At 35.3% G+C, this 18,074-nt stretch overlaps 1 protein-coding gene across 1 annotated transcript in view; it reads right to left on the reverse strand.

Annotated features, from left to right (window-relative positions):
• The window catches only part of Tmem67 (transmembrane protein 67), a 40,170-nt gene extending 30,998 nt beyond the window's left edge, over positions 1-9,172 (reverse strand). The window contains exons 1-6 of the mRNA XM_027950868.2: positions 8,950-9,172; positions 7,398-7,486; positions 5,824-5,917; positions 3,558-3,657; positions 1,712-1,781; positions 1,541-1,615 (exon numbers count right to left, since the gene is read on the reverse strand). Coding sequence (XP_027806669.2) covers positions 1,541-1,615; positions 1,712-1,781; positions 3,558-3,657; positions 5,824-5,917; positions 7,398-7,486; positions 8,950-9,172 — 651 coding nt within the window. The remainder of the gene's footprint in view (positions 1-1,540; positions 1,616-1,711; positions 1,782-3,557; positions 3,658-5,823; positions 5,918-7,397; positions 7,487-8,949) is intronic.
• Positions 9,173-18,074: the final 8,902 nt, after the last annotated feature.

Genomic DNA, 18,074 nt, shown 5'->3' on the forward strand with positions numbered 1-18,074 from the left:
CAGTAAATCCATACTGACATTATCAATAAATGTATACATGTATATAAATGGTATATAATAGATTCTATTAGTAAATGTGGAAGAAATGGTGAAAACCAAAAATTAACTTTTGGTAACCATTACAGCAGTGGCTGATAAAGGCAAGTGTCATTAATGGAGATGGAAGCTAATAAGCTTAGTGAGAAAGAGAAAGTATAATCTTAGAAATTCCCCTGACAAAATAAGTGGAAAATGGTAACTTTATAGTAGTCATGGTAACTTTATGGCAGGTGATCAAGGTTAATATCATCAGTGGTGGGACCCTGAATACCTCCTGATATAATGCAATGTATTGAGAAAAGTACATCATTTGTGTGGCTTTCTGCCAAGCAGGAACTGAGTATAGGGAACACTATGCAGACCCAGGTTGAAGGGTCATCCTATAGATGGTAATCCCTATAAGCTTCAAAACTGTCAAGTTCAAGAAAGTCAGGGAAAGAATGAGACTGAAAAGATAAAAGGAACATGACTTCTAAAGGATTTGGGATCTTAGGCAAAACAGACATTATTGGGTCTTTTGACAAAATTATTTCAACTTGAATTATTTGAAAAAGGAAAAAAATAGAATAAAGGCCTGCAAATTTGATAATCAGACTGAGAAAGAATTCCCCAGAAGATACACATTTTGTTGCAGATGAGCCAGTTTGAGGATAATCTCAGAATTTCCTACATATATTTCTATTTTAGCATTTAATTTGCCATTTTGAAACTATTTGATACTTGCCTGTCACCCCCACAATATTATTCTGGACGAAAGGAATTTTTCCTTTTTGAAGATACCAGAATCCACCCTTGTCATTATCTTCATGTCCCTCCCAATCACTTCTACTTTCTTAACATGCAGATCATAACCTATCTTCCATAAGCTCTGCTGGCATACTGGATATCTTCAGTGTTTACCAGCTCCTATCCTAACTAACTCCCAGTCAGTAACATAACCTCTATTCTTGTTCTAACTCACCCTCTTCTCTCATTTTACACCCCAGACCTTATTATCACCAGCATGTGATACAAAATCTCTAACCCCAGTTCTCAGTGATCTCGTCTATAAAACAAAGAATCTGGCTGGACATAAAACAATCCTTGTTTTTCCAATGCCTATTATGTACAGGCACTGCAATGTAGGTATTACTATTATTATGTCCTACTTACAAAAAAACTGAAGTGTAGAAATATTAAGTAAATTTCCCAAAGAATCAAGAATAAAAAATTAATGACCAGGGTTCAAATCTAGAGTCCATGATGCTCTTCATTGCATTATACTGAGTCCTTTATAGAACCTATATCAGATATTTTCAGTTTAAACATTTTGTGATTTCCTTGAAAAAGCAATGAGCTAAACTATGATGCTCAGTTGTTAGACTGAGGGTTCTTAGATTGATAATTTGTTTCAAAGTGATTTAAAAACTTAAATGTTTCTAATTTTTGTCTGAAATTAACTACCAAAGGAGAAATGAAGAAAGATCCTTCACAATCAAGAAAAAAAGTGAAACATACTCACAAGCTCTCCAAGACGTGCAGTTGAAAGTAAATGTGAAGGAAAACTCCCTTTGTTACTGATACATAATCCTCCTGTCTTCATAAATAAATAAGGGGGGAAAAGACCTAGTTTATGGAAAGTTATAAGCAATTGAATTAAAAACACATACTTTATTAATTTAATTATTCTTACTAAAATGTTAGGTTCTGAACATGCACAGGACCTGCTGGCATTAATGAATGTTGGTTCACATCGGATACACCTGTTCAACATACAAAAAAAAAAAAAACCACTTTTAAAAATGTTCATGAATTACACTAAACCTCATTTAATTGGAAACTTTTTTAAAAGAGAAAAACAAATAAGTTTATTAACATATATATTTCATATATACATGGGAGACACCCAGAGAATTAAAATGCTGGATTAGAACAGATTCATTCAACTAAGCAATTACTTAAATAAACAAATTAAAAATATTAACAATGATTTAAATAGTCTTATACCCCTCTTTGTGTTTTAAGGCAAGTATAAACAAATAAAATTAACCAATAATAGAAGACTATTTTCTTACCTATACATAGGAATGCATAGAATGAATATACTGAATAGCAAAGATGGCAAAGTCACTCAACTAACAAGAGTCCCAAAAAATATATATATTGAAACTAAATCAATATTTACAAGTAGTTATATCAAATATACTTTCAAATATATAATGAAATATGCAATATATACAAATATATAATGAAACTAAATAAATATTTACAAGTAGTTATATCAAATATACTTTCCTTAGTTTATCTGCCACAAAGCAAAAAGGTGGCATAAGCCTAAAAGATGAGTATATCTATGCCTTCATCAAACTCATAACCAATACTTTAAGATAAAGTCTATTCACCATCTATTTATTTTAGGAAAATATATTTTCCTATATATATTAATATATATTAAAGAATGAGATAAAGTGGGCTGGGGATGTGGCTCAAGCGGTAGTGTGCTCGCCTGGCATGCGTGCGGCCCAGGTTCGATCCTCAGCACCACATACAAACAAAGATGTTGTGTCCGCCGAAAACTAAAAAATAAATATTAAAAAAATTCTCTTTCTCTCTAAAAAAAAAAAAAAAAAAAGAATGAGATGAAGGACTACTGGGGACTCTGATGAGTTTATATGAACTATTACTTATAAGAAAAAACAGGCAGGAAATAGGGCTGGGGCATGACGTAAACTCCAGGTCTGGGGAGATTTTTAAGGGGCCAACTTGAGGATCAGCCCAATAGTCAGTTTCAGATGTTGCAACTCAGGTCAGTCTGAGAGAAAAGATGATCCAATGTTAAGTATCATTAGGAGAAACCATTTAACTATTTTCTATATAAACATTGGGAAATGAAAAGAAAAACTGTGCTTAGAGGGAAGTCAATATGAATGCCTCTTTAAAAAAAAAAAAAAAAGAAGAAAAGAAAAACCCGAAAAAGCTGAAATTGCAATAATGTGTTTAAGATAGAGGGAAGTGTGTGTGGTACACGTATGCATAAAGGGGGAAGAAGAAATAGAGAATAGGGCTGTAAATCAGGGTACCTGAGTTATTATAATTGTAATATCTATTAATGTTTTCCTAAATAACATTATAACAAAGGCTTTCATACCATACTTGGTACTTAATTATAGATTATGTCCAAATTATATAATAACAAACAAAATAGCCACCTTTTGCTTAGCAGTTACTATATAGTACTACGCTAAGAACTTTACATATTCATTTTTGAGCCATTATAGCCTATTAAGTGAGTGATATAGTCCCATTCTAAAGACAAAGGACTTTCTAAGTTATCTAAAGTAAAAAATCTAATAGATTGAGCAAAGATTTTAACCCTATTTTGTCTTGTGCTCTAGTCCTCAGTTCCTTTAATTGTTCATGTCTACTTCTATCCTTCTTGAGTTATTGTGAAAATTAAATGAAATGAGAGCACTTTCTAAAAACTGGAAATTACACATAAATATGATATTAATAAAGCCAACCCCTATTATACTACTTACCTGTTTTCTAAAGCATTTGCTTTTGTAAAAGAGTTTTCAGTATCATCACAAAGCTCACAATTTGCTTGAGGCAACAATGTTCCATTAACATTTCTTTCCACTAAACAATTTAGAAGAAAAATTAAGATATAACTAACTCATAATGAACAGATAAGCTTCTTTAATACTTAGAAAATAGTTAATAAAACCCACTTAAAATTGTAGTTTCTATAACTTGGAGAGCTTTTGATAATAGTACTTCACTATTATCAAAATATTTTAGTTACATAAGATTTTCAAATATTTCAGTTGTCCAGTGATTAACTTGCTTACAAATATGGCTGACACTCAATACCTTCTGTTTGTTTTTTTGGTATGAGGGATTGAACCCAGAAACACTTTACCACTGAGCTATATTCCAGGTCCTTTTCATTTTTTATTTTTGAGACAGGGTCTCACGTAGTTACTTAGGGCCTTAACTTAGTTGCTGAGGCTGGCCTCAAACTTGGGATTCTCCTGCCTCAATCTCTCAAGTCACTGAGATTTACAGGCATGTGCCCCACACCTAGCTTGTACCTTCTCGTTATATAACTTGGAATTTGTCTCAATATCATTTATTAATCAGTCTTATCCTCAATGATACAAAATATCACTTTTTTACATACCAAATTTCCATATGAATTAGATCTATTTTCCCTCACCCCACCCACCCCAATACTAGAGACGGAACCCAGAGGCACTTTACTACTGAGCTACATTCCCAACTCTTTGACAGAATCTTGCTATGTTGCCAAGTCTGGCCCCAGACTTGCAGTTCTCCTGCTTCAGCCTCCTGAGCTGCTAGGATTATAAGCATGCTCTACTTCAACATGTCCTGATTGGATCTATTTTAGTTCCATTTTAAGTTTGATCAATCAGTCCTTGTCCTCACATGCCAGCCATACATACAACAGCCATAAAATATGCATAACATCAGATGGGATAGCTTCTTTTTTCCTTCAGAATTTTCTTGGCTTTTTATATATTTGTCCTGATAAACTTTAGAATCAGTTTATACATTCTCCAAACAAATAAATCTGGGTAGAATTTATTAGTATTTCCTTAAATATATAGATTGATGGGAAAGCTAACATCTTTCTAATGTTTAATCTTTCCATTCAAAAATGATAAAAGTATTTTTCATTTATTAAAGCCTGCTTTTGTATCCTTCAGTAGCATTCAGAAAATTATACTAAGGAAGTATTCATCTAATCCTACATTAGTAAGAATCTTTTTAAAAATCAGGCAGGGCCTTATATTTTCTTTTCAATGCCTGCTGATGTCTAAGGCACCATTAAATTTTGCATGAAAAACTAAAGAAATGCAAATCAAAACTACTCTGAGATTCCATCTCACTCCAGTCAGAATGGCAATCATTAAGAATACAAGCAACAATAAATGTTGATTAGGATGTAGAGGAAAAGGTACACTCATATTGCCAGTGGGACTATATGCAACCACTGTGCAAAGCAGTACGGAGATTCTTAAGAAAACTTGGAATGGAACCACCATTTGACCAGCTATCCCACTCCTCAGTTTATATCCAAAAGACTTAAAATCAGCATACTACAGTGACACAGCCACATCAATGTTTATAGCAGCTCAATTCACGATAGCTAAACTATGAAAGCAACCTAGATGCCCTTCAACAGATGAATGGATAAAGAAACTGTGGTATATATACACAACAGAATATTTTGATATTCTTTATAATATTCTTGTAATATTCTCTAAAAAAGAAATAGAAATTATGGCATTTGCCAGTAAATGATAGAACTGGAGAATATTATCCTAAGCAAAATAAGCCAATCCAAAAGAATGAAAGGCTGAATATTTTCTCTGATATGCAGATGCTAATTCACAATAAGGGGAGGGGTGGAGAATAGAGGTATTTTGGACTAGACAGAGGGGAGTAAAGGAAAAGCAGGGCATAGGGGTAAGAATGATGGTAGAATGAATCAGACATTACTACTCTATATGCATATATGATTAAATGACCTGTGTAACTCTACATCATTTGCAACCAGACGAATAATAACTTATTCTCCATTTATGTATGATGTGTCAAAATGCATTCTATTGTCATGTATAACTAATTAGAACAAATAAAAATATATTAAAATTTTTTTTGCACAAAAATAAATTTTAAAAATACTATTAAGTAATCATTAAGTTATCTGACATCATTTACAAAATAAACACAAATAAAAATTTATCACTAGTGTTTTATAAAGAAGTTAATTCTTACCTAAAATATGGCCAGTGGGACAGTGGCATTTTCCTTCTGCAGTTAAGCCACTAGGGCAAGAAATGCAGTCCCAACCATCTTCAGTAACACCCTTCTAAATTAAACAAATAAACAAACACCAAAAAACTCCTTTTAAATTAACTTTCTTCTTAATTAGTCACATAAGTTCAGTCACAACAATATGTAATTTGGAATGGACAAAGAAATCATACTCATATGATCCAATTAAAAATTCCTTGGAAAAGCTGAGCATGGTAGCACATGCCTATAATTCTAGGGGCTTGGAAGGCCAAGGCAGGAAGATCGATAATTCAAAGCCAGCCTCAGCAACTTAGCAAGGATCTAAGCAACTTAGCAAGACCCTGTCTCAAAATAAAATATAAAAAGGGGTAGAGATGCCATAAACATATAAGTTATGATTCACAATGGGTGAATTTTAATGGCATATAAGATACATAAATTGCTAAAATTGGTTTATGACAATACTTCCTTTTACCCATCAATGATTATATAAAAACTGGGCTTATTGTATGGTTTAGGAAAAACATATAATACATATTAACATAATTAATTTATATTAATATAAGATAGGTTATATAATAAACATCAGTAATTATAAATACTGATGTTCCCTAAATTAATAGAGAACAATGCTAAAAGTAACTTAATGCCACAAATTACTTTAAAGTTTGGATGAAAAAATGGATTTATCAATAAGTGTTCCTATAGTTGACAATGCATTTATATAGGAGTATTTAAAAATTACAATAGCTTAACTAATGTCACTGAAAAATAAATCTGCTCTGGTATAATTTTTTGTTATCAGCAGTAACTCAGGACTAATAAAATAAATATCAAAATGGTAAATTTAATGGTAATAAATAGTTTAATTAGAATAACTGGTAACTTAATATCACATTATCAGATTTAATTTTTTAAATATGACCATGTGAAAAAACAGTACTATAAAAATCAGAACTGCCACAGAGACTCATAATATCTAAAATAATGGGAAAATCTATTTCTGCTTATTGAGAATTATCCTATATACCAAGCTAACAAAAATTCAAGACATTATTTAGCTATTTATTTATTTATTATTATTATTATTATTTTTGTGTGTGTGTGTGGTGCTGGGGATTGAATCCAGGGCCTTGTTAACTATTTTTGATATAATTGGTATTATACAATTTTTTTTACATCTTAGTTATCATTACAAACATCCATCATCATATAAAACTGTTGACCCAGTAGGTCTAAGACATTGAACTCAATCTGTACCAAAGGATATATATATCCCCAAATGCTTGATATATGTATTATTCATCTATTTTTATTACTGAGTTACTCTAAGAGGAAAAATAAAAATACAAATTTAAAAAGCGAAGAAGTGCATTTCTGTCTTTTCTAAATTTGCATAAAATTTCATTGATCTCCCCAAATTTACTCTAGTAAAAATAAAGACAGCTTAATAATTTTAAAGTTTGTGGGGGAATATTAAACATTATATTGAAGTTTTAAAAATAAAGACATTTATTACTTTTTACAGGAAAGTTATTTTAAGTTCTCCATACCATATTGTCTGGGCACTTTTTACAAATAATGTCAGGTCCTCCATTACTAGAGATCATCTGAAATCCTGGTAGACACACACATGAAGTTCCTAAAACAAAAAGAGCCAATTTTGTCCTTAGAAAATACAACTCCAGGAATAGGAAAACTCAATAATTCTTAAGATCTTGAGTAATCAGTACTGTACAGTGGTTAACAGCAAGAGTCTTGAGCTAGTACTGTTTGAGAGCAAATTTAGAAACATGCTCCCAGATTCCAATCTCAGTTCTCCTACTTAGCTATATGGCATTCAGCAAGTTACTGAACCTCTCTCTGTGCCTTGCCTTCTTCAATAAAATGGAGAAAATAACAGTACCAATCTCTTAGGGTTAGTATGAGTATTCAATTAGTTATATGTAAGAGTTATAAAAGAGTCTGACACACAGCTGGCATTGTGTTCCTAATATTTTAATTGCAAGCATAACTATTAAACTGTTGAACTATTAAAACTATTTACCTGCTATAAGAAATGTTACATTTCTATGTCACTAAATCACATACATACATTCATTGAATTTAAATTTAATTTGCCAAAACCTTATTGAGAAAATTACCTTCACTCAAATAAATAAGTTTCCTCTGGAAAGACAATAAATGTCATTATTACTATTCAACTTGTTGGATACAGAAGTTTAGCATTCTCTAAGGAGTCATTATGTGAAATAATCACCAATAGGAGTCTATGTGGTACAACACATACATTATCTGTATTTATAATTATGAAACTAATACCTTACATTTTAAAGCCCGAATGCTTTCTCACTCTTATTTCCCTGCATGAGTAGCCTGATCTATCCTGTTCGATAACTTAAATAAGGATACATCAAATCTGAAGATGGCAGAAAATTAACACCGCTGGTAATGAAACTGAAATTGAAAACACTTTAATCCTATTTTTAATAGAGGACAACATATTTCAAGAAGCTGGAGTGGGAACTAGGTCCAAATGATGCATTTGGGGGGAAAATGAAGACAAAACGATGTTTTGGAAATTTATAGTTCGATACTGGCGGTATAGTCATGCGTTCTCCCAATTCTCAAATTTAGGTCACACAAAAGATGTCACAATCTCATCTGGGCTTCAGTCTCCTTATGTGTAAAATAAAAAGACGGATCTCTAAATTTCTGCGGTTTGAGAAGCGAGATAAAAGGGGTATCTATCCAAGTTGACACTTCCTAATCTTTCCGGTCACCGGCACCTCTTCACCTCAACTACTTTTCTATGGTTTCTTTTCTACCTTCAGCACACGCTTTCTAGGTGCTGCTGTAAAAGCCCCTGTCTGATCCAAAGGGGTGGGGAACTGAAGCCGAGAATTACTGGCAACGGTTCCCTGGACTCAGGGATCCCCAATCTTATTACTGTGCAAACTGCAATCCTCCCATGTAACCTTTTCCTCCTGAATCGGCAGCTCAGTTTTCTGAAACATTCCTCCTACAGACAAAAAGGTCGGGGACCGGGGACAGCACCAAGGCGGGAGTGTTACTTTTGCCTGGGTCCTCCCGAAACCGTCTTACCTTGGGCATCCTGCTTCTGGTTGTCCCCGCACTGGACACAGGTGAGCGCCGAGATATCGAAGTACTGGTTGTGGTCGCACGTTTCCGGCTGCCGGAAAGGCAAGAAGTAGCCCTGGGCCTGAGAGACTCGAAGAAGGACCCACAGGAGGAAAGCAGTCACAGCTCCCGAGGAGAAGACACACCAGCCCGCCATCACCACCCAAGCGCCTCCGCGCGTCTCCATGGCACCGACGCCAGCGACGGCGCAGTCTCCAACACCCCATGAGCCTCTGCGGCGATTCCGCTGAGCTGATTGGACATCTCAGGTTCTGGAACTCTCATTCTGCGCGGTTTGGTTGCTAGGTTACCAAAACCGCAGGTAGGTGGCTGGTCCAAGAAAAGACCGATTAGAGGAGGACTGTCCACAGAGTCCGGAGGCTATTTAAAACGCGCATTTCAAACACCGCCACGCGATACTTTAGAGAGACGTGAAAGTCAATGTTCGGGTTGGGGAAACAGAATACCTAAGCAAAGAATACATCCTGTTGTATAACATAAAGTAAGTATTGTTTCATGAAACTCTTAAATGATATTTACGTCAGAGTTTATCCAGTCTATGTAATTTTCACGATAAAGGAGACATGGTGTGTGTTATAGTAATTTTCAAAAATTCTCACTGAGGACTAGGGGTGTAGGTCAGTGGTGGAGTGCCTAGCATGTGTGAGATCCTGTTAGTTCAATCCTTAGCTCTGAGAAACAAAGAACCCCCAACCTCCACTGATTTAAAATATGCAATTTTGGAGGTTTACTATGGCTCAAAATTGGGGGAAAACAACTTTCTTTCTAAATATTTCCTAGTTGGCCAGGTGCAGTGGTCCACGCCTCTAATCCCATCTGCTAAGGAGGCTGAGGCAGGAGGATTGCAAGTCAAAGCCAGACTCAGCAACTTGGCGAGATCCTGTCTTAAAATTTTAAAATAAATGAATGAATGAATGCATGCCTTGGGATGTGGCTCAGTGACTAAGCACAACCTTGGGTTCAATCCCTGATCCAATAAATAAGTGAATAAATAAACATACTTGGAGACTGTTAGCTCCCGAATATTTTGAAATTGCCTTCATAGCCAGTTTACAGGCCTTTAGGAAAAACTTACTTCTTAACATTTAAATCTAACTTCTGTTTTATTTTATTTTGTAAGATTGTTGTATTTTGTCTCTCTCTTTCTTTCTCCCCAGTAGAATCACCTGATATATTTTTAAGGCACCTTATTTATTAGGTAACTTTTTGCTTTTTCGAAAAAGTGCATTTTTTGTAAGAATGAGTTGTCTCTATTAAGGAGTGTATATATAGTCTTAGTGCATGTGGAAAATGCACCTAAGGAAGTTCCATAACTGTAACCATTAGTTACCCATTAGTCCTTGCTCAAAAGACCAGCGTTTATCCAATTACTATTATCTCTGACACAAGAAATTTATGTTCTGAAAGAAGTTCCTTAAAGAGAAATTCTATGTGCCATGTAGCTGGTGCTGTTGGGAAAGTGTCCCTACAGGAGACCTCCCAAAAATCTCTTTAAGGCCCTTCCAGAGCGAGGATAAGTGGAAGCCTGAAGTCGCCTGCAGGGACTTTAATTAAGGGGAGGACTTAAGTAGAGGGTCTCATTAAGTTGCTGAGGCTGGCCTTCAAGATGTGATCCTCCTGCCTCAAGTTCTGGACTTGCTGGGGCTACAGAACTGCTCTACAAGGTTTGGCCCTCTTTTCAGATTTCATCTTCACCATCAGTCTCTTTGGACCGCCAGGCTTCTGTACAATTTCTCTCCTGGGTATGGATCCTCCAGGCCTATGCTGGCACATCTCCATTAAGACCAGCCACATTCCATGTACTCAGTAGCCCCACTGTGGCTCAGGCTGCCATAGTGGACAACACAGACAGATACTGTATGGGAACTTATTCTCCCGGCCTCTTCTCCACCCTCCAAATTCTGTTCTTCATTGGGAAAGGAACATCTTTTGTTCCTCAAATGTCTCTACCTGCTTTCCTCAGTATCCTCTTTAAAATAGTGCAATATAAACAACCTCATTGGGTTATTTTAAGGATTAAATATTTAAATAAGATAGTGCATGCAAATTACAGTACCTGATGGGTAGTAAGTCTCAATAAGTTAGCAATTAGCATTTTATTTTGGCCAAATTTGCTTTTAAAAATGAGCTTACACATCTAAGGAACACTATTTGATTTTCATTGTATTTCTTTTAAGACACTTACTACACTTATTACATGTGGAAGTACGGAGTTGGTGGTTGGTTATATAACTGTTAAGTTCCCTTTTATGACTGTAGGTTGCTTAGGAGCTGGGTCTAAATCTTATTCATTTTTGTACCTGAGCAGTTCCTAACACTGGTTCTCCTTTCACTGTGCTTGTTACATTTCACAGGATCTCATTGTGTTGGCCTTGGTGAGCCTAATATGAGAATTTCAAGTAGACATGACCATATGGGGAGTAGAAGTTGAATGGAGGACAAATACTCTAAGTGATAAAGTTGGTAAAGGAATATTTTGATGACCAATGTTGTCTTATAAAATCATTCCTTTTGTGCTGGGGACGTAGCTCAGAGTAGAGTGCTCGCCTCACATGTACAAAGCCTGGATTCAATCCCTAGCATCATCAAAAAAAAAAAAAAAAAAAAAGAAAAGAAAAGAAAAAAGAGAAAAAAATTCTTTTTTTTAAATCTCAGCTTTTCCTTTAAAATGATAGTCTCCAGTTTCATGCATTTACTACCAAATGCCATAATTTCATTTTCCTGTCCATTTTTACTTTTAAATTTTGAGACAGGACTTTGCTAAATTGCTGAGACTAGCCTCAAACTTGAAATCCACCTGCCTTAGGTTCCCTAGTCTCGGGATTGCAGGCAGGTGCCTCTGCACCAGATATTGCAACTTTTACAGAAATGTTAATAAAAAAAACAAAATCCTCAGAATATTTGCTCTGAAAATAGATTTATGCAAAAGAGACACACTAAAATTTTAAGTACCACACATGTCAGCTTAACTAAAACAATGACCTAATGTAATTATTTAAGGTGGAATGTTAAAAATATTTTTAAAAGATATCTTGATAAGGAACTTTCCATAAGTCCCTAAATTCTAGTATATTCATTTTGCAATACTTTTCCTGTGAAAATACACTCTTAGTAATGTGGGTTGGGTACTATTATCTCTTTTAAAATTTCTTTAATGTAGTAGTTTATTGTTTAGGTATTCAAATTTTATGGTTGTGTGTTCCGTCAATAAAAGTTTTTATTTTATTTTTTAAAAAATAAAGAGAAATTCTAAATGTTTTTGAGTAATTACTGTTACTTCAGTAGACATTTAAACTGGAAATCACTTATCTGAATACATATTTTAAGAAATTTGTGAACATATAGATACTAATGAAGACTAAGAAAAGGTATGATCGAAGAGTTGGAATTAACCTGCATATGCTTCCTCTGGATGAGTTATAATTCTAGTCTTCCTTGATAAAGTACATATGGTTATATGTTCTATGGAGCGGATTAGGGCAATAATATGTAGTTCTTGCCTGCTGTATAATTAAAGTAATAAAAAGAGTTTCCATTCATGATGGGTTTCTTTGTGCCCCACACTCTGCACTGTGCGAGGCACCTAACAACATTAGTCTTAACTCTTTCTTAATTTTTTTTAAGTTGTAAGTGGATATACAATATCTTTATTTCATTTTTATGTGGTGCTGAGAATTGAACCCAGTGCATCACGTGTGCTAGGCGAGTGCTCTATCACTGAGCCACAACCCCAGCCCTAATCTTAACTCTTCATAAGAACCCTGTTTTTCATTATTGGGGATCAAATCTAGGGACACTTTACCACTGAGTTACATCAGTCCTTAATTAATTTTTTTATTTTGAGACAGGGTCTCACTAAGTTGCCAACTCATAACAATCTCTTGAGAAAGTACTATCTCTATTTCGGAAAAATAGAAATGGAGTATCAAAAAAGTTAAGTGTGGGGAAGTGAAGAAAGTAGAATTTATCTTTACCTGGATAACTTCAAAAATTGTCATCTTTGTGGTGTTTTAAGTAACTCCTGTGTAGCATATATTTAGACACATTTTGGCATATTCTCATGCTTTATCTTTATATAATGAGATGATATTGCCATTGTAGCCCACATACAGTGGAATTATAATTGTCTAAGACCTTTGGACACTATACCTAACAAAAGATCTAGAGAGTAGTCAAGTAAGAAGTTCTCTGCGTAGAACTTGAAATAGACAAACACAGTTAAAGTTGTGATAACTATAAGTACTGTAGGTTTATCTATGTAAACTACCCACAAGGACAACAGAAAAGATTGTTAGGTATAACCGTTAAGCATAAATTTGAGAGAGTATATAATTGGAGATTTGTTTTTGCAAATAACTGAAGACTAGGTAGTTAAGCCAGTTCATAATAGCATAATCAAAAACAAACAGAAATCTGGCTGCTGATGTTTGCTCAATAATGTCAGATAGTCATCCCTGCAGTTCTTTTGTCTCTTCTCTCTTAATTGCAGTGTGACTTTTACATACCAGATATCAAAATTCAAATTTAAGAGAAGAAAAGGAGCTGGATCAGAGACATTCTCTCTCTCCTTAATTGAGAAAACAAATATGTTCTCTATACTGTGTATTGTCCTAAACTTCTTCATGCATCATTTCAGTCTTCTTAACAACCATTTGAGCAGGAAGTGAAACTATCTCCATTTATCAGGATTGTAGACATGCCTAATATTACCCAGTGAAGATATGAAAATGAGTTATTTTTGACAAATGGAAGAGACTAGCTGAATATAGTTTATGACAGCTTAGAAAGAAGTGTACTAAAGAAAGTAAGAGGAGGAGTTCAAAGAGGATAGCTCCTGCTTATAGTATACCTAGTATTAGACAGGCACTGAGCCATGCCTTACCTGCAATATCAAAATTAATCTACCCAATAACTTTATGAAATATATACTGTTTTTATCTCCTTTCTATGGATGATTAAATGGAGACAAAAATTAGAGATTAAAAACTTACTTAAATACTTAGCTCAGAATTTGCAAGATCAAAGTTGGAATTCTGTCAGTTTAGCTTTAGAGGCTGCTTAAACAGTGCTCTGTGTTCTAACAGTATAACAGTATACAGTATACTGTTCTAACAGTATAAATGTGCTGCACAAAGGTGAAGAATGAGGAAAATAGAGAAAGGATCTTTGGATTTGGCAATACCATGATTATTAATTACTTTTGGGGTTGCAGCTTAATTATAGCAATTGAAGTAGAAGAAAACCATAGAGCAGTAGTGAGAAAGAGCAGAAACCAGATAAAAACCATCTTGAGAGATTTGGCATTGAAATGAAAACACAAGAAGGCAGTGAGCAAAATAGTTACAAAACAATTTTTAAGGACAAGGGCAATATGTAAGTGGAGAGGAAATAATTAGAAAAGGAGAGATTTAAAGTAATTTGGGAAATAAGTGATTTTCTCTGGAGAAAGAAGGGTTCAAGAACTAGGATAGAAGAATGGGAGGAGGGGGAATCATTCTTAGAGTCTGAAAGAAAAGAGGATGAGTGAAACCCCAGGGTAAATAGCAGAGAAGTCAAATAAGATCTGTTTTCTGTGTAATGAACATGGGTAAAATAGGAAATATTTTGAAGACACAGTGGGTAATTGGGAAGCAGCTCACTGGGAGATGAAAAATACCCAATGGATCCTTAACTGAACTAAATTAAACTGAACTAGAAGATGCAAGAGCAGCAGCATATGCAAGCTTGATTCTTCTTGAAGGAGTTCTAGATTGCTGCTATGATCATCTGAAGATATTAAACTCTGCCATTGATTCTCCAGGGAGTTTCCTGAAGCCTTTGGTTTAGGACTAGGAAAGAGAGTCTATGTGAGAACTCAGTGGTTTATCTTTGGTGGGGAGTTCAATAAGTTTTGAGACATTATTGAGCTCTTCTGTGAGATAGACAGTTGTCAGAAAGAAAGGCACTTTCCATCTGGGCCCTCAAAGTATAATAGAGAAGTAGATATGGATAACTGCCCTTATTGAGATTGTAGATGTGAAAGATCAGTGTAAAGAGAAAATATTATGGGCAAGACAGGCAGAAGGACCAGCAGGAAAGACTCAGAGGTGTAAGAGGGCAGGCACACTGGGGAGTGACAGTATTCTTGAGGTGTAAGTTTGTAATGGTTAATTTGAATTATCAACTTGATTGGATTAAGAGATGTAGGTGATTAACAGGCTTCTGGGTGTGTCAGTGAGGGTGTGTCTAGGGATGATTGGCATGTGGGATAGCCAACTGAAATGGGCCGCACAGTCTAATAGAATAATGGCTTGGATGGAATAAAAGTTGGAAGAATGAGGAAGCAGCAGCAGATGCAAGCTTAGTTTTCTTGAACAGGTTCCTGATTGCTGCTATTATCGTCTGAAGATATCTGACTCTGCCATTGATTCTCCAGGGAGTTTCCTGAAGGCTGTGAATCTGACTAGGGTAGCACGCTGATCCCACTTGTTTTGGGGCTTCAGCCTCTTCAACTGCGCAGCTACTGGTTCTCCAGCTCTCTACCCTGCAGACAGCCATCGTAGACTATCCAGCTAATAAATCCCCTTTTTATAATTATACTTCCTGTGATTCTGTTCCTCTAGAGAACCCTGACTAATACAATGTTATGTATGGTCAGTGATAGAAGACGAGGTTGGAAATGTAGAAAGGAATAAAAATGAAAGCTTATGAATGCCACATTTGTCCACCATGGTTTCAAGCTTAGGATTTCAAGCTAAGGAATACAAGACCAGATTTATACTTTAGAATGCATCCTAGAGAAAGTGTAGAGAAATTTCTAAGTAACTCTGAGACCAAGTGAAGCAAGGCTGTTCGTGTGGCTGTTGAAGAGCCATGAAAGGTAGCTGAAAACTATGATACCAGAATCATTAGAGGAGGGCAGGTGATGCTGCAATGGTGGCAAAATATCTGGGGAGGCTGAAAAGCTGTTTAGGCAGAACCACAGAATTGTCATAGCTCAGTGTGATCACTGTTTCAGGGTCTACCATTGTGCAGTTCCAGAAACTTTCTCTCTCCTCCCCCAAATGATTAAGATTTTGACATTGATACATTAAAGTTATAAAATACCCTGTCAAAAGAATCAGCTGAAGGTAATTTGGATGTATACCCTGCTTATACCCAAATTACCTTCAGCTGATTTTTTTTTTTTTTTTTTTTTTTTTTTACAATAGTGAAATAATCTGAGAAAGGCAGGAGGCACACTAGAAAAGACAGGAAGTCACTAGTAACCTCTTTGGAGAAAATGTTTGTGAATAGAAAGGTTGGTCATTCCAGAACAATGCCTTTATAAGCCTATTCAGAGGAGAGTCTGGTCTGAATATACTTTTCCAGGTAAGTCCTATAGTAGGTCTCATTAAATGATAGCTATTTCTTTTGTTTTAATGGGCAAGAATACATATGAATATAGCTTTAATTTTTAAGATTAGGTAGCTACTGATGTTCTATTTTTATGCTTAGCAAACAATTCTCTAATAATTTGACTTCATATAGAAAGCATATACAGACAAAGGTGCTGGTCAGTCTGAGTTGATGTCAAGTGTTGTTCTTGTAAATGGATATTGATAATATTGCTCATGTTTGTTTTAAGGGACTCTCCTTCAGGATTCAGAATCCTCTCCTAATACAGAGTAATGGTTCCTGAAAACAAACCACCAAGGTTTAATTCCTGGATTTACCTTGTACTATCTTTGTGACCTTGAGCAAGCTATGTAATCCTCTATGCCTCAGTTTCCTTTATCTGTAAAATAAAAAATAATAGATACTATCTCTGAAAGTAATTTTAAAATTAAAAGAAGACAATTCACACGGCCTGGCATTAATAAATATTATATTATATTAAATATTATAAATATTATAACCCTCAATAAATATTAGCTTTTAAGGTCAGGCTCCTGAGTCTAAAAGGCCAGGACCAAATCCTGAATTAACAAGGTATAAGATATCTAGTCAATGAGCCTATCTTCCCAAGGTGACATCTTGTGCTTCTCTATAGATCACCTTGGCATTTGACAGAAGACACTGGTAATTGTAATAGTTTCAGGTGTCATTGACACTTCTCACAATCTTAAGAGGTAGGTACTATTATCATTACCATTTTAAATGAAGAAACTGAGGCAGAGAGGCTGATTTACCCAAGTGAGTAAAAGATGGCTCTCACTTAAACCATATATCATTCACTTAAATTGCTTCTTCTTTCCAAGTCATTATTAAGTTTAAGAATGGGTAATCTGAAGCAAGAGAGATTCAAAACTATTTGTTATTCTCTGTCTGTAACAATGTCTTTAAAATGTAATTTCTGCTTTCATGGCGAGTTTTGATCCACCCATATATGCATTTTGTAGTTATACAACAAGGTGGATTGCTTTATTTACAAATGATAAAATAAAAACAAACCCAAGGTTGTTCACTAGCTATTAAGTACCAGCCATCAATAGAACATGTCTATAACTGAATTTTTCATTTCTCAATTTTCAGGACTGGTTCATCTATTCTTATTTCAAAAATCCAGATGATGGGATCAACAAATTTATAAAGGTACTTCACTAGGTTATTAATACCTATAATATTGAGTAAGCATGCATTTTTTTAAACCTCTAGGTGTGAACTATACCTGGCAAACGCTGAAGGCAGTGAAATAAGTTATTCTGTGGCTTTTTAGAGTTTACAAGAGCATTTCAAAAGGCTTTCAAAAGTTAACACAGCAACTACAGCACTGGAAGACAAATAAATCAGGAACTTTTCTCCCTTGCGTCTTTTTTCGTAGCTCCTGGAAAATTCAAACGTTTGATCTCCATTTCCACAGTAACCTACTGCAGTTTACTCCTAATTTTGTCTCAATTTTGCTTTCTCCAGGTCTAGGGTCTCTGGTTGGCTAGAAGCTGGGCAAGCGCAGAAGCTCCACAAGCCCAGGGCACCTCCTCCCTGCCCCTAACAACGGGAAGCCGGTGAGCAAGGCGCAGGCGCAGGCGCAGCCGAGGCGCCGGGGTAGGGGGTTACGCCTGGCGAGCGCATGGGCAGACAAACTGTACGTCCGTTTGTCCGGACGGGAG

The sequence above is a fragment of the Marmota flaviventris genome, chromosome 15 (assembly GCF_047511675.1).
Source record: "Marmota flaviventris isolate mMarFla1 chromosome 15, mMarFla1.hap1, whole genome shotgun sequence".
In the NCBI taxonomy this organism is placed as follows: Eukaryota; Metazoa; Chordata; class Mammalia; order Rodentia; family Sciuridae; genus Marmota; species Marmota flaviventris.